Consider the following 25018-nt stretch of genomic DNA (forward strand, 5'->3'; position numbering starts at 1 on the left):
CCTCTAGCAAACAAAGTAAAAATACTTTGAAATACTTGAAGAGTACCCTCCCCCTCTTTCCCTCCCCCCACTACTGCCAAAGTTATGTGGATGTAGGTTTTGAAGATGATTTAAGTATCTTTTTATTCATAATCATATTAAATGATCTTCACGTGGCTTAAGAACACAATTCCACAGCCTGTGCCATCTACAAAATCCTGTTCTAGCTCAGTCAGCTTACAGGTAGGCACAAAGGCAGCAGCTGCCACCAAAAGCAATCCTGTTAAGAGAACACCTGTCTATCACCTACCTGGATGATACTTGGAAGAGTGCTAGAAATAAAGGTAAGTTATGGTTCCAGAAACTCCTGATCTTCAACATTCTTACAAGTTTTCCACAAGTAAATAATCTGTTAACAAATCCTTATTCTCCAGCTACACACATCTGACTTCTTTTCTAGACTGTAGGCTGTCCTTACAGAAAGGAATTTTATCCACCAATCAGAAAAAGCTTTGAAATCATCATAACAGCAGATTTCATCAGCTGACATTATCTAACTGTATTCTGATCACATGTTGGCTCATAAAGTGTTACACACGTGTAAACTGTAACTACTAGTAGAATAACTGAAAAGTTCCATTCCAGTGCATTAGAAATTAGTTGCAAAAACAAAAAGCGGTTAAAACTGCAAGCAGTGAGTACTTACATGAAAACTTACATTACAAAGCAAACCTTGGAAACATAGGGAACATAGACACAAGCGTGTCAGTGCTCTCTGCACAGCAGGGAAGAAAACTGAAGCTCTATATGTCACCTGAAATTTGACATCACTTCATATTACAGCCATCTTTGTCAAGATGCCACAAGTCTCCAGGTTCAGAGAAAGAATACCCAGGAGAAAGTAGATGTTTGTAAGTCTTAAGAAGCACAAGAAAAAAATCTGGCATCATCTCAAAGCTGAGGGAAAACAGCTATGAAATACTGTGGGGAAAAAAACTGCTCAGGGTAAATATAAAATGATAAATAAATTTTAAAAAACCCAACCCCTAACAACTGCATTCAGATCTAGATTAAGATATGCTTGCATTTTATTGTAGCATAGATTGTAATCATGTATTGACTCATTCACCTAAAGTTCTCATACACTGAAGAAAAAACAGTGAAAGATTGACTTGAGGAGACTGCATTGGTAAATAAGATTTACTTGTGAATGCAAATTTCAAGATGAGCTATACTTGTTTGACACATACTGAAGTAGTTAACTGTGTTAAAATATGAAGCTGTTTGTTACACATTCATCATTTATTTATTGTACCCTCCCCATCAGGAAACAGTGAAGAAATAAGGCTTGTTTGGCTTAGATGACTGAAGGATGACATGAAAACAAGCCAACAAAGAAATAAAGAAAAACTCTGGGCTCCCTAAAGATAGGAGAAGCTGGGGTTGATGGGTTTAAATAGTACCATTTTTACCAAAGGTAAAAAGAACCAGAGTACTCTGACATCATGGGCAGCTTTAAGGAAAGGTGAAACAAGACTTGAATGAACTCATGGTGCCTTCCAGTGCTGTTTTGATGACCTATTTTAACATACTAACACTGTCTTTAGAACTGTATTGATTTTTCACTGTGCTAGAGTTAATTTTGTTCATAGCTGCTCGTATAGCTCTATGTTTTGGATTTGTGACCAAAACTGAGTTGACAGCACACTGATATCTAAGTTGCTTCAGAGCAGTGCTTACACTAAGCCAAGGACATTTTAGCTTCTCAAGCTGCCCTGCAAGTAAGGAGATGGGGCTGCACCAGGAGCTGGAAGAGGACACTGCTAGGACAGCTGACCCAGACAGAACAAAGAGGTACTCCATTTCATACACTATCATGCTCAGCAATAAGAGCTGAGGGAGAGACTGAGGAAGGGAAGGACATCGCAAACATTAGCTTTTGTCTTCCCAAGCCATCATTATGCATGATGAGTTCTGTTTTCCAAACAGATGAACATCTGCCTACCAATGGAAAGTAGTGAATCTATTCCTTGTTTTGCTTTGTTGGCATGCATAGCTTTGCTTCACCTACCAAACTGTAGGTATCTCAGCCCAGGAGCTTTCTGGTTTTCACTTTTCCAGTCCTGTCCCACTGGGGAAGAGTGAGAGGCTGTGGGGAACTCCACTGCCTGCCAGGGTCAACCCACAACAAGTGGCACTGCAAAACAGCTGAAACTTACTGTACTTCAGCTTCTCACATTTAAGGAAAGAGATATCATGATTCTATTTACTTCTACAGTATTTTGCTCTACTATGACTCCTACCCAATTGCTGAAACGTACTAATTATGCTTTAATGCATGTTTATTATATAACTAACATACAAAGCAGATTCTGTTGTACATTATAGAATCATGGCATAGCAGTTGCACACTTGTTTCCTGACACAATCACTGCAGTTCACAACACTTTCATGAAGCTCTGAGATCACAAATTAGAATAATAACTGAAGTTAAACAAGTAAAATATTTCTTCTTTGTTGTCATATGAAAATACTTCTTAAAGGGAAGTTGAAGTGAATTCCAATGGGCACTGGTTTATTCTTTTAGCCCTATGAAACTGAAACTAGCAGGAGCCAGCAACAACCCCTGTAACTTTTGATAGTCAAAGGTTTTTGCTCTAAATCCAAACCAAACTGAGAATCCACATTTCTAGAGCTGGAGATTTAAAGATTGAGCCCCCTGAGCAGATAATGTTGAAAGCAACAACACAAAATTCTTATATAGCACATAGAAAAGCTACAAATCATTTACTTATTCCGCTACTTATTCTGGAGCAATTTAGTTTTATTTACAAAGCTATTTCACACCAGTGGTAATTAACGCAACAGTCAAACAACCACAAACACATCATTAACTGTTAGAAGCAGTGGATGTCAGTAACTCAAACACACTCAGGTTACTGCTTTGTCAGTAACATTTATTTGGGAAGTTCTGTTGCTTCGAGGTCTTACCTGTGGTAGCAGCACTGACATGTTTACCAGCCTCAGCAGCAGCTTTTTTAATCATACTCTGATCTATGGATTAATAGGGCCATTAAGTTTACAAACAAACCAATAATTATAAAAGGAAAGAATAACAAACAAGAGTAAAATAAAGGCAGGAAGCATATTGAACTCCACAAAGTAGCTGAATCAAATAAGGAAGAAAAAAAGCCACATTGGTGAAGGAGCTCCACAAACAGAAGATAAGCAGCTCTGTGTCTATAACATATACTGTTTTTAAGCTGCCTAGCTCAAGTCTAGAACAAGAAGGTGCAGAGAGACTGAAAACAAGCTTAAGCTTTCCTACATTACTTCTTTGCTAGCCTTACACTTGAAATCTTTAAGCCAATTTCACTTATGAAGTATTCAGAAAATTGAGTTCTCCATCCCATGAATTTTCTTATTTCAGACTTTAAACAGAACAGTGGGGATTCAATTTCTCTTTCAAGGATAAGAACCTTCCCACAGTTCACACACACCTTAATCAAAGGCCACAGAGGAAACAAAAGAAAGATCACATCGTATGTTTCAAACAACAGTGGATAAGATTTTATAACACTGTGAGATCAATTTCCACTTTTTAAAACTGTAAATGTGGAACTAGTCATTAAATAATCAATAAGAAGAAAGTAGATCAAGTGCCACTCAGCCCACATGATGACACAAGAAGCCACAGTCCCAGTTTCATCATGTCCAAGCAGGCCCCACAGGAGGCCACTGAAATGCTTTTCTGAATTACAGTACTGAAATGGAACTTGGCCTTCTGGGCTAAGTCTTTTATGAAGTAGCTGTGCCTAACTATAGAAAAAACAGGTTATCACAGAAATGCATCATCCTTGACATAACAGCTGGAAGAAACAATCAGGATACTTCACATTCGGTTTTGTGTAATAAAATATGTTTAATAAGGCTGACCATACAACGATGGTACAACAGGTATATAATAAAATTAAAGAAATTGAGTGAATTTATTTAGCAATTACTAAGATTCATTTCAGTAATTTGTATGATGGCTTTTATCAAACCCTATTTACATTACCACATGTAAAGCTTCTTATAGTGTAATTTCACACCCAGAGATGTACTTATGCCACAAACACATTAAAAAAATAAGCCATAGAAGGGCAGAAATATCAGCTTATAAAAGCTTCTCTTGAATGTATGCTGAACTATGGCTTTGAATTTCTGCCATAACTAAGAAAACATTTCCTGATTTAGAACTCAATTGTTCACAAAATCCATGAAAATGTGGCTCTGTATTTTGCTAAGCAAAGTCAGCAGGCAAGAATTGATCTGGTTACTATCCAGAAATAATAATTAAACTTTATTTCCTTCACACATCACATAAGATCTATTTTAAAGGCAACATAAAGTCACTTCATCTCTTGTACTACCACATTTTGTGGAACATTTTGTTCTAATGGGAATTATCATCAGTAACATTCAACTTTTTGTTTTTCCCATTAAGACTAACAAATTCAGAATGAGGAGAATACAACACAGAGGGAAGGGAATGGGAGAACAAGATCACAGACATTTACTGTATATTCTATCCAACAAGCAGTGTCATCAACAGTGAGCTAATCTGGTTCTAGAATTCTGTCCACTTCTCTTTTCCCCATTTCCATTAAACAAACTTGAGATCTCAGTTCAGAAAGCCAAGTAGTTTTTACATATTCTGTTAAAGCAATGACTAAAAGTAAATATCCATCATAAATACATAGCAAGGATCAAACAATTTCCATCCCCCTCCTCCCACCCCCCACAAAAAAAAGTAGGAATATATTATTAAACATGACCCTTCAACATGAATTCAAAGTTTAATTTGTATTAACACATGCCAGGACCCCCCAAAGAATTTAAACAGTAGAGAGACCATGAGCATCTTCTGCTAATGGATACCAAAAAATGCCTTCGCCTTGTGAGGGAATATGAGTTTGTGTATTGTGCTTTGCTCTGATATGGCCCAAAGATTCTAGTGCAAACCTGTTTGTGCACTGGCAGTTTCTGCTACAGGAAGGTCAAAGGGACAATGGGACACAGATGGGATCCCATGAGGTTCCAGATGTGCACTCCTAATGATGTGGTAAGCTGCTACCTTTCTTCTGAAGGAGAAGAGCTTTACAGATCCATTGATACAAAGGGTTCATAAATGCACCTTGAGCATCAGGCCCTGCAGGCTACTGACATCCAGGACTCAGTGCTTCTATCAGGCTTTCAGAAAGAATATTGAATTGAAATTCCTTGGAGCAATCTAAATGGTGTTCTGCTGTCTTTTTCCCCCCCTCTGCCCTGCCCTTGTGAGGCACCACTTGGAATATTGTGTCCAGGCCTAGGGCCCCCCGTAAAGGAAGGACACGGGTGCAGAGGAGATGATGCCAGGGCTGGGTAACCTCTCCTTTGAAGAAAGGCAGAGGGACTTGGGCTTGTTTAGCTTGGAGAAGAGAAGCCTCCTGGGAGACTCCATAGAACCCTTCCAGTACTTGAAGGCAGCTTGCAAACACCAGGGGGACCAACGTGGTTTAATAGCAATAGGACAAGGAAGAACTGCTTTAAACTAAAAGAAGAGACAATTAGATTGAGATGTTCAGAAGAAATTTTTTACTCAAAGGGTGTAAGGTGCTGGAACAGGCTACCCAGAGAGGCTGTGGATGCTCCATCCTTGGAGGCATTCAAAGTCTGATTGAATGGGGCCCTGGGCAGCCTGATCTAGTGGGAGGCAACCCTAGCCATGACAGGGGGTTGGAACTAAATAATCTTTAAGGTCCATTCCAACTTAAGCCATTCTATGAAGTCTGTTCTACACAGACTTTCCACATGTAGGTTGTCATCACTCTTATTCCCAGGACTACCCAAAAGTATTTACTAAAAAATTCCCACTAAGCTTGTAATGAGCACTTTCTTTCCTATGTTTTTACACACAGAGATGACAGCATGTAACATCAGTGGGATTCTAGTAAGCACTTGCTACAGTGAAGCGCTGGATATCCAGGCTTTTCTGATGCACACACAGATCAACCTGTTCTTGTGGGGAAAGGATCAGGTTGAGAGTGCCCTGCAACATTCGTATAACACAGAGTTGCAACATCTACCACATCTGGAATCTTGATCTGTTATTCTGTAACGGATTGAGGCACCAAAGTTGGCTGTACTTTTCATTTGAACCTGAGCAACTAGCGAAGCAACATCCTGCTGGTCAGATCACCACTAAGCTAGCTCAAAGTTCTGATTTTGGTTATGCCTACACCATTTTAAACTGAATTAAAATTAAATTTTGTTTGAACTGTTTCCCCTTCCCCCCAGCCAAAAAACTTAGCAATTTCACAAATAGAATATGCAACATTCAGTACTAGTTATTATGAAACATTCACCAGAGACTTCATGAATTAATTTTAATAAGTCAGGAATTTGTAGCAATATGGAAACTCTTCACTGGTTCATGAGGACTTTAGAAGACTCACAGGTTTAACAATTTAGACTTGTACACGTTCTTTTTGATAGGTCAGATTTCCAGCTGTTTGAGTTTCAAGATGTTGACTTTGACCACTGGAAAGATCTAAACAATAAACTAGTACATACAAAACACTCTTTGAACTGAACTACCCATTTTACAAATATCTGAAATGCCAACCTTTGGTAGGTCCTTTCTTGTTTTGCATGGCCTGTTGTTCCTCTGTAATATTCAAGCGTCGAACCACATCAGCAAGGGCAGATTTTAGCAGCTGGATGTCATCTTCTTGCATCTGGACACGTTGCTCCAGAGAGGCAATGCGATCCGTCACCTCCATACTGCTTGCAGCAGAGGCACTGTCATCTATGCAAAGGAGCAGAAAAAGCGGTATTACCTACATGCATAATCATAAAGGAATAGCTTGGACAAATGCCTGTTGGTAAGGTTTTTACTCAGATCTGATGACCTCTTAAGGAAGAGAGCCTACAAGTGACTAAAAGGCAGAGATGTGAATTCTGTAACAACAATCAGAAAGAAGTATGATGAGATAACTAAGGTTGGTTTCTGGATTGCTTGCTGCTAATCCCACTATCAGTTATCCACTGTGTTCTGAACTGGAGTTTGGAGCAATCATCATTCAATATCCTACTTTATACAACTTCCAGGTATTGGCAATCATTTAGACAAAGAGTTAAATTTTTATTTTCTGTACACCCTCCTAGATTTTTCTTTCCCATAAGTAATAGAACCTACGTAATAGACACATGAGCAACAGATAGATTCAATTTTACAAGCACCTTCCATCAACTGAAGAAATATGTTAATCCCATATCGTAAAACCCAATTTACATGAACAATGTTATGAAAACATTCCTTCTGGCCAAAATAGAAACAATAAGTAAATTCAGAGTTATTCCAGAATCGTACTCTTAATCTTCTCATTTCAGAAAGGGTCATTACTTTGTATACAATTCACCCATTATTTGGAAGCAAACCCACAGAATCTTAAAGCCTGCAGCTCACTGATGAGGGCTACACATTCTTTCCACTCCAAACTAGCAACAAGAATATTTTTCCTAAATGAGTACTTTTGTTCCACTCCATTTCATATCAAATAGAACACTGTAATTTTTTACATATTAAATTAGGGGAAAAAAAGGAAAAAAAAAATAGAAAGAACAATGTCAAAGATGTCCAAGTTGATATCTACTAGGGGAAAAAGAAAATGCATCTTTTAAAAGGAGGACCTTAAAAGGTTTATTTAACTAGCTAGATTTGAAAACTAAAGGGAATTAGTATTAACTTACTTCACAATTTTAAGTAATAATAGTCTAGTGATTATGAGATTATAGCTTTCGTTTGAATATCGAGTAAGTTATATTTTATTTTAAAAATGGTATTTAAATTACCACCTACAATCAACTTTTTTCTGCCTCACTCCTCACAAGTATCTACTACATACATTTCTTCCACTCACTTGTTGAAGCCAGTCTCTTTATGAAGAAGGTACTATATGCTTTCATTTCTTCTGTACTTGATTTTCCTCATTCCAGACCAGATGTTTTCACTTCAAACGTACAAAGGCATAAAATGAAAGTTCAGTGGCTTGTGTCTAATAACTAGTGTTGAATTTTAAAACAAAGTCCTTCAAACAGGAAAATAACAGTTTCAACTTCTGAATGCATTTAAAGGCATGTCCAAAGAACTTCATACATATGAACTGTTAATCAAAAAAATCTGGGGGGAAAAAATGTATTTAAAATGAAAAGCTCTATTTATTTCCAATCCAATCAAACACAAGTTGGTTCCTAACTGCTGCTTTTTGGCTCACGTACTTCTCACACCCTCAGCATCTATCTGTGGTTACCAAAACTGACTTGGAAACAACTTTAATGCTATAACAATACGGAACACCCATTATTAGTTACAGGCAAATATAGCTTAAGTTGCTTGTTAATTCTTCACAAAAGCTTCAGAGCATATTTAAAATATCAGCATTAGCCTATTAAAGCTTTCACCGTTGCGTTCACAGCCTAAATGTGAGCATCCAGTTCTGACAAACTATAAGAGAACTCCTGAAAAACGCTGGAAAAGTTTCCCTTTGAGACAGCCTAAATGCTCTCCACATTTTGGCATAGTCACAATTCTGCTCGGTGCAGAACTCCGAGCTGCAGCTGTTGCAGGTAATTAATCCCAAAAATAAGATTAGCAGACATGCTGGCAGCAGTATGAGCTGCCTGTAGAACTTAACCTTTCCTTGTACAAACAAAAGGCCCATGCTGCTCTAATGACTTTACACTTTAACTCAGCTGGAAATAACATGGATTAGCATACTGGACAATAGGCAACTGAATCTAAAACTTCATTTAACCAATACAAGCCAAATTCAAACTTCAGCCATTCGGCTGAATTCAATATGGCATGGTATATTTTCTTCTGAACTCAGAGAAAAATAGCAAGTTTTCAAGATGAGAAGAAAACTCGAGGAGAAATTTGCTGGTGATAAAATGGACTGCCCCTGGTGTTACAGAAGAAACATTCTCATTAAAGTATCAGATTCATTTCAAAGTGTAAAGAAACAATAGTTTTGCTTAAACATAAATCTTCAAGCAGTAAATCAGCAGCATTTTTATTTACAGCCCCTTAAAAAAAAAAATTATCAGTGGGAGTGATTTTTATTACAACATACATCTCTCTCTTCTTTCCCCTCTTCCCAGCTGTCACTGTGACTCTTCTCCATGCATCCTTGCTAACAAAAAGCAATAACCAAGCCCTTCCTCTGGACACAGCCTATCTGTGCCTCCTCATCACTGTTCCTCCCACTCCTCAGAAATGGAACTCTCATTCCTGCTGCAGCCTCAACTTGCCTTTTTTTTTTGGTGTCCGCTACCTTACAGGATCCAGAGCCCTTCCAAGTACGCAGGAAAGAACAGAACCTCTAGCAACTTTCAGTAAGATTACAGTTGAAGACGAGATGTGCGAGAGCCTGACCACATTTGACCTTGCTTCATATCTGCATAAATATACCAGTAAGACGTATGGGATATAACAGAGCTACATTTCTGGAGAAAGCAAAGCACCGCAGTATTCACAAGCATGAGCTCCAAAATCTGCAAGGAGAGGCTGGAATGTTCCCACAGTTGAGATCTCCAGATCAGGGAACGGCAAGCAATTGTTACAACTGAAATGCAAGCAGATAAGCAATGTGTTGTGGTACCAAAACAAGAGAAATACTAATTAAAATTACCTAACCAAATAACCACCACAGAGGTTGTAACAGATGTTACTCCTCTCTGCTCACAAAAGCTGTATTGTAGTCCTACTTTGTGATTTGCCTCTGGAGCATATAAGCAAAGAGCAGGGGGAATACGTCAATTTTGTAATAATATTTGTCACGTGGTACACACTGAGTAGCACCACCTCTTCTCAGAAGGCAGTGAGATGCTGGTATTGCTGCCCAGAGGGTGCCCCATCCCTGGAGGTGCCCAAGGCTGGCTTGGATGGGGCCCTGGGCAGCCTGAGCTGGTGGGTGGCAGCCAGCCCACAACCACAGGATAGAAATAAATGAGCTTTAAGGTCCCTTCCAACCTAAGTCATTCTATGATTTCATGATTATCATTCCAAAGCCAATATTAAATATAAAGCAGCTACAAGCTTCATAGCACTTTATTCCACATTTTCTCCCATGTAAAAACACACATCCTGAAGTAGCTATCTCCAAAGAGGCTGTGACAGAAACAGAAGGGGGGCTGAGAAAGGTTCAGTGCCAACAGGCAGCAAGTGGGTCTGCACTGGGATGCTTTGCTGGAGGCCACCTTTCCACTCAGTGTCCACACATGTTGTCCCAATGCTGGGTTACATGTTTGGCTTTACAGCTCAGTTACAGCCACCAAGAGAAAGACACTTTGTGGTAATGATGTAAAGATCCTCAAAATACTTCATATGGATCTAAGAAAACACAAAGCATTTAAAGAAAAATCCAGATTGATAGAAATACACAGTAGTAATGTGCAGCTTTACTGTGTGGTTTTACGCTACTCTAAGAACACAATTGTGTCAATATGTTACTTTTTGTGACCATAAGTTCAGTAAACGTAGCTACTTTTTAACAGTGCCAGTACATTTAATGTCTTTCCCTCATCCCTCATAAAATCCACAGCTGTTCACTATCTTGAAAGGTGCATGAAGGAGGCCACACACCGTAAGCACTTTGGTGATGCATTACAATACAGCCAGTGTTCACCATCACCATTTTCAGCCATGCACAAACATCACATCACCCAAGTGGGTAGCACTGATTTAAGTGGGTATGGTGGTGAAGGGTCAAGGGTTGGCCTAAATAATCTTACAGGTCTTTTCTGACCTTAACAATTCTATGAAAGGATGCTAGAATTGATCACTGCTTCTTTTCAAGGGAGGAAAATTGGAAGAAATAGTAGAAAAAATAGGAATAGAAAGAAGAAACTTGCCTTTAAAATTAGATTTATAAAGTTTAAATTTATATCCCTTGAATTAGAAATCTGAAGTGAAATCGCATTTTACAAGTGTTCTTGTATTTCTGTGGATTGTAAAGCAAGCCTGGATCACCAGCCCATGAGATTAATGTCATACGTAATGTCCAGAATTAAATAAAAGAAGAAAGTATCAGTTCATATGCTTGGTTATAATCCATAATACACATTCATATTAATGTATGGAAAGAACAATCACTCATCATTTAAGCCTTGCTGAGATTCTGCAGGTTTCAAAGTGAATACAGCAGAAAAAAAGGCAATGTTCTTTGTGCTGCTCTTTAAATTTTCCAACCAGCTAATCCATGATCTCATAGATTGGAAAGATTTCTTGTGGCAAAATAAAAGACAATACTGAGTCAGATGAATAATCTGCTTCCAGAGTATCTTCCAGTTTTTCAGCAATTTATTACTTGTACTTTGCCAAATGTGAGGAAACATCTGAAGTACAGCCAACAAAAGGATGTGCACACTGTTTACAAGTAAGAATGATTTAAAGATTTCTTAACTGTATATAAGGAAAAGCAGAATGGCATACTTACACTGCTAGTTAGAGGCAAGCATACTAAAATGCAGGCTATTTTCTGATGGAAAACCTAAATCTGAATTGTAAATTAGATACGTAGGAAATAAAGGATCTCAAAGAATTAATAGCATTTTGCTTTTTTGGAGTGTTCTTTTTGTGGGGGATAGGGGGGGGTGGGAGGGGAAGGTGGAGAGGAAAAATAAAGCCAGCAATGACAATAACATCACCAATAACATCAGAAAAGCATTAAATAAAAGGAAACTATCTGAATCTATTTTTTTCATTGCCAAATGTCCATTGATTTTCGAGATGAGTAAGCTGTGTATGTATTCACTTATTTTCCACACATTGTTCAACAGAAATATTAAAAAGCTAAAATTAAAACAGACTTGGCATTTTTCCCCATAAGAACTACTTCATTAAACAAATATATTTCACCTTTGCCTCACACAGACACTAATTCTGAGACTACCTTGTCCAGCTCAGACTGTAGCAGCAGATAAAGTAATGGAAACACTAGATACTGAGTCTGACTGGCAAACAAATCTGAGTTGATTCAATTTATGCTGTCTCTTCAGAGTACCAATTAACAGGATCAAGTTGTTTTGGAAGTACATCATATACTTCTCTGTTTTGTTCTTCTATGTTTCCAAAGAACCTAGCACAGTACAGGTGCAGTCCAACACTACTAAGTGCTCACTAAAAGAAGCATCTCATACTTCTGACCAAAGCTGTCCTTAAATTTAGACTCATTGCAGAATATTAGAAAAGAAAATCCAAGTCTTCTAGGGACAGCAATTTCCAGCAGAGGCCTTCAGCAAAAGTTAAAACATAACCCAAACAATGGAAACTGTGGCAAAGGACAGTAGAGAAAAGGCAGCATCTCCCATACAGATGCCTTTCTAGCACAAAAATGTAGACCATGCCAGCAAGTCTGAAATGAGCTCAGCTGGTAGCTAGGCTCTCCAAAATACCAGCAAGTACATCAATGTCTTTACCTCTAAATTAATTGCTCCAGTCATTTACATTGCTCAGACATCACTAATAACTTCAGCACCACTACAGCCTTATGAAATACGCACGGGGATGAAGAGCCCTCCTCTGACACGCAGCCAAGCATGTGTGTGAAGGTAGGAGCTGCCCAGCTGCCTGAGATGCCAGTGCACACCCTGCTGCTCAGCGCAGATAGAGAGAACTGCAAACTGATTTGGACCCAGTATAGCAGAAAGAAATACCAAAGATGTTGCAATTCTTGACAAATTTCCTGTTTTCAGACTTCACCAAATCCACAGAAGCGTCAGATGCTGCACATGTCACTTGGCTACACGTTTGGTAACCTCCCCTTCTCCTGCCCACACCATCACAGAGATCTCATATGCCAGCCAAGTTACTGGAACTATTTTCTGCAGGCTCCTTAAGTCAAGCTAACACTGGTTTTTAATGATCTCTCTCCACCCCTCTGAACTCACCCTGTTTAGCTTGAAGCTAACAGTGCAGAAAACAGATTCCTGTAAGATCAGCATCTTCTGCTTCTTTAAAAACCCTGCCCTCCCTTTTTGGTTCATTGAACACATCTTTGAGTCTGGGGCACCAGCATCAGCCAAACAACATTTCTGATCAATACACTCTGGCTGAACTGAAAACACCAGAGCACTAGAAAGAGAATTAAGAAGAAAAACAACCACCAAAATCCAAGGATTAAAAAGAAAACAACTTGCAAAATGAAAATGAGCAAATCATTGCGGTACTTAAATAGTGGAATGCAGCGACAGAGTTGCCAGGCTTAGGTTCAGGATCTGGGAAGTCCCAAACATTCTGGTGGCTGCTTCTATGGAATAATGTCAGCAGTTATTCACAGACCAAAAGGCTCTCTGTGCAAGAGAACAATGCAAAATAAAACAGCAGTTCAGTTTCCTTTGACAACACAATACCAAGCTCCTTTGTTTAAAGGATCACTGTCGATAGTATCACACAGACCATCTTCCCTACATCCAATTTTCTAAAGCAAAACTTTATACCATACCTGAAACACAGCAGCAGCTCTCCAGACTTGTCTCTGAAGGACAATGACAACACATATGCGCAACAGCTTATTCCAAAGTCTGGCACATACCAGACTGCTTTGCTAGACCCTGATTTGACCAGATTAGAGCTTTCCGCTGTGAAAAGCAAGTGGATTTAAAGCCTGAAATAATGTTATCCTATTTAATCTCGTTATTTGGTGTGGTTGAGGAAAAAAACAGACAAACTACACTTAAAGTTGGAAAACTGTTGCTTCACATGTGATTTTGGGAAGCAAAACTGCTGCCAGCGGAATGCTATGGGAATGGACTTAACGTGAGATTCTCTAATTGCATTTTAAACGTATAAAAGGTAAGACAGAAAACAACATAGTTTTTTGATGGAAAAACTGATTCAAAGGAACATGAAATTGTATCTAATCTTCAAACCCGACAGCCATACCATCTATAAACTCATATATGTACACGTGCATATACTCTGAACAGGTAGGACAACTTTTCAGTTCTATCTCTATTCCAATGAACGTACTAATGAGTGATTAGCATCATAAGGAGATGCCCTAGTTGGGTACAATCAGATACATCTCACAGCAAGTAATCTGAACAGACCAGATTAGTTGCTCCATGTCCTCAGAAGTTATGTATGCGTAGGAGGGAGGAAGACAACACTGTCCCACACACCTGCCTAATGCTGTGCCTTGAATTGCACTGGGAATCCATGAGAAAAGTGAACCAAGTAAAAACAGCTTAAATCTTCATTATGGCAGAACAGATCTAAAGCACACTGTCAAAACTGCAATCCAAATGTGTATTCTTTATATGGACTACAGACGGTTATTTCTGTGAATGGTGTGTTCTCTGACACAGCTAGCTATTGTAGTCCAATATCTGTAAAAGCATATCGCTGTATTTCCAAACATTCACTGAGGAATGAGCTTGTCCCTTTACAGCCTTACCACTAGAAAGCTAAAGAAAAGGAATGCAACCTCCTAAAATTAGAAGCTGAACAGGAAAGAAGGATAATCCACAACAGCAGTCATAATTGAGAACCACCTCAGAGCTGGGTGCACTGCATTCATTAACAAAATGAGAGAAAAAAATTATCTTAACAGAGAATTCTCAGTAAGTTCCTTGTAGCTAAAAAGTCAGCACTTGCTACAGCTAAATTACAAGCAAATGCCCTTGACCTGCCTCTAGGTGACAAGCTGTAACAACCAGCAGCTCACTGGTTTCTCCCCAGCAGATGGTAGATGAGATGCTATTTGGAACTCAACCAGTTACTACCACTCAAGTGAAAAAAAAGAAAAACCAGAAGAATTTTTTGGCCTGACAATAAATTAGAGGGGCTTTTCCTCAAACAAGGTTTATCCATAGAACGTTTTACAGTTCATACTCACTGTACTGACCCTGTTAAGCATACACATCCATAGGAAAAGCTTGAACAAATTGTCATTGCTCCATGCTGCGCTGGACAAGTCTGTACAATAATGCAAACCATTGTGAAGATAATAAATAATATATGGCCTTCCATAGTTTAATATTAAAACAAGGTTAGTAGTTTGAGGAAAATGATCTCAAATTATCTGCCTAGAGTTACAAAGCTGAAGCCACAGCATAACAAGAGCTCAAAGAAAGGAAAGGGTACAATAATGGTAGAGGCATCTCAGGTAGAGCCAGGCAGAGCATAGCTGTGTTCTATTGTTTTACATCCTTGGTGATGGTTGGTGCGCCTCTATCACAGCCTGAGGAGAAGAACAAAAGCACACTGTGGAATGTGTGAGAGCACCTACAATGCCTCTGTCAGACCTGTCACTGTTTCCTGCTAAACGTTCAAGTCACCTTACAAAAATCTAGCAAAGGATGAACTCAAATTCATCACCCAGCGTACACTAGTGAGACTGTATTTAGCACTGCTGGGCAAAAAAACCCAAACTAGATGCGAGATTTGCTTCTGCTAAATGGGCTTTCAACCATGTGCAAATAAACTTCATGCACCAGTACACGCAATACATTTTCTTAGAAACTTTATCAGCACTGCTGCTGCAATCAATGCTTCAATACGTTTTCACAGTCTTTAGGAAAACTGAATGCCTCCACCAGATTCTTCAACTACTTCCTGGGTAAAGTACTTTAACTTGCAATCCAGGCAGATCAGAAGGAAAGCGAGCTCATTTAAAACATCTTTTAAAACTTTTAACAGTTACTGACAACAGCCCATCACTGCTCATTGCAGACCAATCTTATATTATCCGTGCGCTTATTTTCCTAAAGAGATGATCATCACCACTAGCAGGAGACCATTAGGACACATCAGCCACTGGCTGATCCGCAATTAAATGCGGCCTTTAAGTTACACTGGAAATGGCAGTATACAAGCATGTAAGCAACTACTTATATTAGCATACGTTCCTTCATTTTGCTAACTTCCATATTAGAACTGCAACAGATACACTTACTCAGGCAATTGATGGCTTTACCTGTAACTTCTATAATCTGCATTTTATTGAAAATTATAAGAATATATGCTAAAGTTTCATTTAAAAAACACACTTGAAGTTCAGAAATTAGCCAATAAAACAACTATTGGCTTCTCCAAGGGGAGCCTTCCCCGTTATGCTGATCCATCCCCATTATGCTGATCCATCCCCATTATGCTGATCCATCCCTCAGCTGCCAAGCCACCAGATCTATCAAAACTGAGACACCATCAATAGTTAGAAATCCTCTGCTACCAATCTGAAATAGTTTGTGTTTCATCACGTTTTATAACTGAACTCTTTGAGAATTAAGACTCGGAAGATATCAGCCTCTAATCAATAGCTTTTATTCATAAAATACAACCCTCTGTCAAATGCTCTTCTTTTACTTTTCTTGAAGACTTGCCATCCTTCCAAATTGTTTTCCGTGGACTCAGACCAAGCAACATAACATGAAAAGAATAAAACATTCTTTCTGCACTTGCAGAAAGGGTAACTGAATTGAATTCAAAGACAGAATCATCATTTTTGCAAACTCTGCTTATTTGTTCTCAGCTAATGGCCTCACTTCAAGCACTGCTCTGACTTCTCTTCAGAACTCTGAGCTTCTTGAATATTTTAGTTTCCGAAATTAATGCAGCATAACATTAGGTTTCATTATAGGCTGTCACTAAGACAAATAACAATTTAAATATTAAAGGAAAAGGTCTTCCAGTTTTAGGAAGTTATTTTCAGGCTTATTTAAAATCCCATCTTTTTCAGTATTGCCTTTCACAGTAATGTGGAGTTTTATCCACTATGGCCAGTTAGACTGAAGTTTGTAAGAAGTACTTGCATGAACTTGTGGCACTCTTGCTTAGATTGGGGCAAGGTGCCAGGAAGCCCACAACAGACTGGAATTCTTCCTATACTCTCCTTCTTCACCTTCAGCTGGTGTTAACTCTTCCCTCCATTTACTTCTGATAGATACCAAAGACTATTTGTATTCTTGTTTTCTTCAAAGCTGGATTTGTTAGCATGAGAACCTAACATGAGCCCTTCGCTGAGAGCAGGCCTTATGCCTGGCACATGGCCGTCCTCTGCCTCAAGGGCTCTCTGGGACTGATTTCCTCCTGGTGGCAGTCAGAGCTCCTACCCTAAGTATTCCACTTAAGAGATTAGATAGGCTGAGGGTGTGCTGAGCAAATTCTTGTCCAAATGCCATCTTTTGATGTCACTGAACTTAAACACCAGTGCCAAGAAAAAGTACAAAAAGCATGGCCTATAAAGCTCATCACTTAGTGGTTACCAAAGTTTCATGGTTACTCCAAGTTCCATGGTAAGATAGAACCTCCTAGCAAAGGCAGGCCTGTAAGTCTAACATCCTTAGGACAAAAGTTCTCTTTTGCTTTCTCAGCTCCACAGTTGGACCTCTGTACTCAGTTGCACAGACACAAGCTAGGGCAAGTATGGCCACTTGAATTAAGCCCATTTAATATTTTGATGGTTCTCCCATGAACCTGGAAATACACATAATTCTTTCCTCTTCTCCCTCTTTGATCTTTCCCTTCCCTATTCTTTTTCCTGAGGTCTATGACCTCAGAAGGCAAATTCAAAACATGCCAGGACACTGCAAAACATTACAGCCTTTATTTACGATTCAAATAGGAACCTTTTTGTTTTTTTATATCAGTGTTGATTACAGCTGTCTCCAAACATGTGAAGTTTATTTCAGTGATCAGATTCACCCGAGATGACACCCAGGTACAGTAAGCTGCCTCAATGCAATAGAGAACTGGATTTGAGGCAGTAAGGTGAGCAGCATGTTGAACTTGGAAATCAACAGGTTTATGAGAGGCAGAAAAAGAAAGTTATGCTAGATAAAAAAAATATAATAAACAATCTCCTAGTAACATATGCAGACCAAGGTGCCACATTACCCATACTTAATACTAGCATTTAGTAAAAGATCCCATGTGTCAGGCTCTATCTGCAGGAGAGAAGGCTCAACCCAAAGCTTCATTTCCGTGGGCTCCAGTGACACAATTCCTCAGTGTTTTTATTAAATGGCTTTTCAAAACCAACCCCATTGATTAAGCAGCATTCCCAGCTACCATCAAGCAAGCAATGGCAGTAGCAGGAAGCATCACTAAGGCTTTCACTTCCCCAGGTCACTACACTATCTCCAATATGACCAAATATTTTAAAATAATTTTAATTAAAAAAAAAAAAAAAAAACAAAAAAAAACGAATAAGAGTTGTATTTTAAGCTACATTACACACCATTAGTTCTACCACTGTCTAACTTTTAAGAGCTTAACAAGTTTTATAATATTCCTAGTTTTTCCATAGGTATTAAGCTTTCTATCTGCTTACTACTTGAGCCACAGAAGTGGCTGACAGCAACAAGGCAGCACTAGCTATGGCTCCATACCACAAGGTAGAACTTTTTTTCCCCACAGATAACTGCCTACAGCAGAGCAAGACCCGAGACATCTCTATTTCCATATAATCTCAGCAAAGGACCATGTTAAGCAGACCTACAGGAACATATCCTGTACATGAGATTAGAGATACAGATGGTACTCCGCACCAACAACCAAAACATTGCCAGGCACTCACAGCCAGCTCCTGACTGCTGATGGAGAAGCCACCGGACAAGTCCCTGCAAGGCAGGCAGCTGCTTCTGCTACTGACTTTCCTTATGGAAGAGCTCACCCCATGTCTCAAGTCAGCACATGCAGGGATGTAATTACCTTCATGAGGTGTGTTTAGGAGTTATCGACCCACACTACGGGCAAGTGCCTCCTGCAGCAGATCCTGCAGGCAGCAAACTCCGAGCAGCTGCAGAGCAACGAGTGGGTCCCTGGTTGTTTTATGAAGGAGCTGAGAACCAGTGTGCAGGTGGAAAGTACGAGATTAGGCTCACAGCAGGCACAGCACCCAGAATAGACCCATTTAAGACTAAAATACACTGTAGTCAAGACCTACCTTCATCTTTCCTCCTTGTCCTCAACAGAAACTACAAAAACATCCCTCCTTCAACTGTTCTTTCCTGTGCTCTCAATAAGATAAAAAGGGCAGGAATGATAATGTTCAGAGTATACAGACAAATAAAAAGATGATTATTCTAGAAATTTAATCTGAATGTGAATAAGGCACTGGATTGAACAGGCAGCTAATGCACACAGTTCTAAGATTATACACATAACATGCTGTATAAAGAATTTACCTGAACAAGGAAGTTACCTTGAAAGAGAAATGAAGGTGCCCACAGTTCTTCCAGCTAGTCCTGGATTATTTCAAATAGATACAGTTCCTCCCAGCTCCACGCAACAGTTCAGGGAGTTGTAGCTTCAGTACAACAACGTTGCTTTAGCAAGCTGTGAAGCCCTGTATCATTCATATCCAATGCCTTGTCAGCCCACACCTTTTCACTAGCTAATTATCATGTGGAAGTCTGTCAAAAATGTCTAGGGGGGAGGTGGGGAGGGGAGGGGAAACCATCAGCAAAAGGTAGTCATCAACACTCATTTGTTCCCAGAGCTTTCTGCTTACAAAAGGCCCAAGGAAGCCCACCAACAACACTGCACCCCACCCTACCTACCCCAGGAGGAGTCTCAAAGGCCTGTGCTCACTTCACTGCCTCCTGTTTCTACTCCTGCAGCCACAGTAGAGGGAATTCTATTGATGCAAATTGCAAGATGCTACTGAGGATAAAGAGACATTTGGAGCTGCCTGCTGGAATCATTTGCATTCTTTATTTCAGAGAAGATGCAAGTTCTGTTACCTTCAGATGAGCAATAAACAAACATTTATTGCATGGCATACATCTCAAAGACACAAGACTCTAAAGGACAGGTAACAGTGACTCATGCAACCAACAGACCAATTCCACCCAGCAGTAACTGGACAAAAGAGGAACAATTCCACCATACAAGGCTCTGATTTGTGAGGGGAGGCACAAAATTCCTACTTCCAGCATAGAATGCTTGTAGTTTATTATATAGGTATAACATTTTAGTATTACAAATGATTCTATACTGAGCAAAACTGAATAGATATGTAGCAGAAGAAGAGGTACTACGATAAACTGCAAATAAAAAGCGGTGTTTACACCGCTGCATAAAATAAATGAAGTTTCTACTAAGAAAACTACAATTACTTTTACATTAATGATAAATCTTTCTTAATGCACAGAGGTAAGGAAAACAAAGGCATTTTTTGTTTCATTGGCTTACAAAAACTGTTTCCACTGCTCACCTCAGGGGTCAGTAAGGGCTGTTAAACAGCTCTGATGCAGATCCCCCAGTCAGCCCAGATCCAGGCAGCTCAAATGCATCACAGAGGGTATGAGCAGTCCCAGCACCACAAAGCACAGCTGGGCACACCAGATCAGCTTTGTCACACCCTCCCGCATTTCCAATATTTGATGTTTGGAATACTCTTTTTTCATCCCAATATATCTGTTCTACTCTTAATCCACTCCTCCAGGCTGGATGGGGCTTTGAGCACCCTGGCCTAGAGGGATGCATTCCTGCTTATAACAGGGGCTGGAACTAAATGATCTTAAAGGTCCCTTCCAACCCAACCATCCTATGATTCCTCAAGACAACTATTTTAAAGGAAGTCAGACTGGGAAGTTAGGAATAGTCAAAGTTACCTACATGTATTTTATTTCTTAGGAAACACACACATGCAGAGCTGAGATAGCATCTGAGGAGCCCCATTAGGAAAAGTGAAATGGTTTTGGTTTTTTTCCACATTTGCTGTTTGGGACACACACTACCAAAGACTTCACAAACATTTGCTCACTGTGCTGAGTAGGAGATTGGCAGTTAACAGGTAGGCCCACACTGACAGACATCTAAAAGCTTGAGCTGCTTTCTCGTGCATCTTCCCTCGCCTTCCCTACTATTTGTCAGTGGCCCACAGGGCATCAAACTGGGCTGTGACAAAAAATCTAGTCCTTGAATGTCACATTCCATCCACTTCCTAAAATCAAACCAGAAAAGATACAGTCTTTGCAATTCTCAAATGCTATGTTTTTTTACTAAAAATAAAATAAAATAAATAAATGTGTTAAATATCTCCGTGCTGGAAAGAAATAACAGTCAGATGCACAAATTGCCTCACCCAACTCCCTGCCTCCAGAGAGGCTTCAATCAGGCAGCAGCTACTTCAAAGCTCACTATGCACATGCCCTGAGACTTAAACCAAGAGAAGCAAGTGCCAAATTCAGGAGGCAGGAAAAGGCTGAGATTTAGAGGCCTCCCTGAGGCTAAACATTTTTTTAAAATAAGAACTACAAAAACAAAAAAACCCTGAAGTTAAGCCCTTCTGGAACAATGTGCTCACAAATCTCTCATAACCTTCCAAGTCACAGCCACCAAGGTTAACGACCCAGCAGCATGCACATGGTTTCTGGGCTTTGTGAAAATACTACAGAGCTCTGCAAGAACCATTGGAGCTGCATTAGGTTTACTTCAACCTTTTGGAATCTAAGAAGAGTAAACAAACAGGAGACACAACAGTTCAAGGTACTTAATCCAGCCCTTCCTACACAGGACCAATAAAGATGACCGGTAGATCCAGCAAGAGCATTTCATTTTGAAAGACTCAAAGTACAAATCTGGTAAATCTCCCTCTTCCCCTTTCGCTGATCCTGCTGTTATCAAGTGAAATGCTTCAGTCACAATCACCCAGCCTTGATTCTGAGAGCAGAGCAGCAGCAGCAGCACACAGACTGTTTGTTACTGATCAGTTTGTGCTGTCTGGATGATATGCTTTTTCCTGCAAAGCTATGGAATAATCCAATCAGTGTGCCCCTCAAAACAGCACGCTCTCAAGAAAGGCAATATAAAGATGAGATCATTCATTCTATTTCTTTGTTAAGGAAATAGGAAATGTTAAGAAATACATATTTATAAAGTTGGAAAATACAAGAATAAAAACACAGTATGCAATTCAGAACAAAAATTCCTGCATATAAAAATACTGAGCGCACCTATGTGCCTGGGCTTATTTGACTTTTAAGATGTCATATACTGCAAACAACATAAGAATAATTATAAAATATTGAGATCTGTGGCTTCTAGGGGCCAGAGCTACACACACACAAAAGCAAACATAGGAGCTAAGTATTCCATATTGAAATATAGGGATCTCAACAGTAAAAAAAAAGAACTGTCTTAGTCTGCTGTGCTTTGAGTGGGTAACCAAACAACTGTATTTGCAATCCACATGTACTTTTCCACCTACACAAACTTTTAATTAAATTATAAATCATGCTTTGTCCTTATTACAGCCTTGCAGTGGCTGCCTGCCTCTCCCCTCTCTTGCCTTGCATGTGGTTTTACAGCTTCACCTTCCACCACCAGCCTGGCATAAGATTTAAAAGAGGGAAGGAGGGGGCAGGGTATCACTTCTATCTGCCGCAGTAGAAGTGATACCCATCTCTTTTTGTAACTGGAATTAATTTATTGGTGCCATTCAACACATGGTGCGATGAGCAGCTGCAAGGACAAAACACGAGTCCAGTTCTGTATGAGATGAGCCCATCAAGGAGCCCCATTTAGTCTGCAGCACCCATTATTCCCATAATTTATCTCCTGCTGCTCCTGAAGCTGATTTAATTCTCCGACCTGGCAGAAAACTAACCCAGCAAAAGCAAAAACAAAGTACCTCACACAAACACAGCGCAGATTTTGCTGTTGGGTTAGCATGTTAAATTAACTCTGACAAATTAGTCTGTCAAGTGTTCACTGGGTAAAACCACACAGAGCAGGAGAGGAAGCAAGACCTTCCACTTGATCATAGCTCATGTTAGCTTATCTGCCTGAGGTGCTGTTGCCAGAAAATAGGAACCTCAGCCTCCTGAGTATTGTCCCACCATGGCCCAACTTCCCTGGCTCTGGCCTGTTAACCTTCACCCCTGTGCAACCCTTGTACACCCTCTTATCTGATAACACCTGAAGAGCCAAGCCTGGCATCTTTCATGCCCCTCATCCAGTCTCCCTTCAGTCTATGCTATGTTGCATTATTTAATTGAAAAAGTTGAAGAATATATCTGAATGTATCTTCAAAGATAGTAGTTAGAATGATTTTCTTATTACATACATATGCATCAGAAACCAGATAAACCTCACCACGTGTAGCAGCTTAATTCAAAGAAGGAAAGAAAAGAGAAAGAAAAAAAAAGGTAGGTTGCCCTGGTATTTAATCTCCCTCTTTAAACAAATTTTAGAAGCAAGCCTATTATTCACACAGGAGTATGTCTTTGTGTAAGAGGTTACGGTGCTGGCAACAACATCCTACCTAGAAATCACAGCTACAGAATGGCATCTCCCAAATAACTCAAATGAAACAACACGAGAATAAATCATTCTGTTCTGTTCACTGTTTTGAAGTTTTCTTAACACAACAGCAAACATTTTTCACCTCTATCTCTGAATGTTTAACCCCGTGTCTCAGTTTACTGCTTGCAGAATCCAAAACCAATCCACCTAGGTCATAGAAGACCACTGAAATACATTTCAGATAACAGATTTATAGCTGAGCTAAAAGATTAGTTCTGAAAGACTACTTTTTCTTCCTCCAAACTTGTGCTGACAACACACCTGTTCTTTCAGATAAAGCACTAAAAAAATATATCTAAGCAAAACACAGCATACAGTAAATAATCAAATAGGAAAAAAACATCCCCTCAAACCAACACTAACATTTGGGTCATGTTTATTTAAAGCAGGAGTGGAAACACTGGGCTGTTAAATAATAAAATAGCCAGGTAGTCTGCTGCAAGCATACCCACAGCATTCAAAATGACCGTTCTTAGATCACCCAATGAAGCAGAACAGCTGTAAACTTGAAGCCTTGATTTTAGTTCTGCCCTATCTGTTAATATTTCCTCAAAGGAGTCAAGAGCCCTTAATTTTCAGTAGTGAATAGCAGCCAGCAGGGTGCCCAGGATCATGCCTTGGTGGCTCTTGAAGATCTCCAAGAAGGAGACTCCACAGTCCCTGGGCAGCCAGTGCTCTGATGCCTGCAGCACAGATGTGCTGCCTGACGGTCAGACAGGACATCCTGAGGTCCAGTTTGTGCTCCTCTGGTCCTGGCACTGAACACCACAGTGCAGAGAGGGACAGATAGCCAAGTCCTCACCATCAGAGGGTTTGCTTTACAGATTGTTTCCTATTGCAACACATTTTATGCTGATATAGACAGAAAGCTCAAATACAGCATACCAGAGCTAGGGCATCTTACAACAACCCCTTAAAAAGTTTTCTGCCCTTCAGCTTCAGGTCCTTCAGCCCACCATTCACACAAAGATTTATCTATGGGTAGCTGACCCCACCTACCCATCTGCCACAGCACAAAAAAAAAGAGCAAGTTCTCAGAAGAGATTTCTTCTCAGTTCTTAGTACAGAAAGGCCTCAAGCCAGACAAAACACGTAAATGCTTAACTTAAAAGTTGTATGTATAAAACCTTTTGTCCCAGAGGATCCCTAATTAGTTCATTAAAATATCCAAACCTGCAGGAAATTACGAGCTTCCAAACTGAAAAGCAGCTGCCAGAGGGATGACACTCAATCTGTCTAGCAAAAAAGGGGGGGAAAAAGAAAAAAGAAAAAACAAATTTGTCTCTCACATGGCATTACAGAGAGCTATCTAAATTAAAATGGAGCAATTTCATTTTCCTCCTGCAAGGGACAGCATTTCTAAGAATCCTCGTGCTCTCAGACTCCTCTAGAGTTTGGTCATTTGCATTTTCAGAGCTGGAAACCACCATCCTATTGAATTTCACAGCCAAACTCCTATGTGCTGTACAGCAGCAGCATTTCACTTCCCACCTCAAAACACATCAGCCATTGTTCACCTTGTTATGCTCTGAGCTATTTTAAATATGCTTAATATCCGGGCCTCACATAATCCACGGACAGAGACTCCTTGCATTCCATTTTAAAATACAATCCAATTTTCTCTGTTCACAGTTAGGAACCTAAAAAAGATAGCCTCATTTTTCACATTAGCTGAGCAAAGTCCTGGCTGCCACT

The 25018-nt window shown here is 39.7% G+C and overlaps 1 protein-coding gene across 4 annotated transcripts in view; it reads right to left on the reverse strand.

Moving 5' to 3' along the window:
• EML1 (EMAP like 1) overlaps positions 1–25018 on the reverse strand; it is a 116401-nt gene that overhangs the window by 44851 nt on the left and 46532 nt on the right. For all 4 annotated transcript variants that reach the window (XM_072337027.1, XM_072337026.1, XM_072337028.1 and 1 more), the window contains exon 2: positions 6632–6814. In XM_072337027.1, the coding sequence (XP_072193128.1) occupies positions 6632–6814 (183 nt within the window). The remainder of the gene's footprint in view (positions 1–6631; positions 6815–25018) is intronic.

The sequence above is a fragment of the Excalfactoria chinensis genome, chromosome 5, assembly GCF_039878825.1.
Source record: "Excalfactoria chinensis isolate bCotChi1 chromosome 5, bCotChi1.hap2, whole genome shotgun sequence".
NCBI classification, from domain to species: domain Eukaryota; kingdom Metazoa; phylum Chordata; class Aves; order Galliformes; family Phasianidae; genus Excalfactoria; species Excalfactoria chinensis.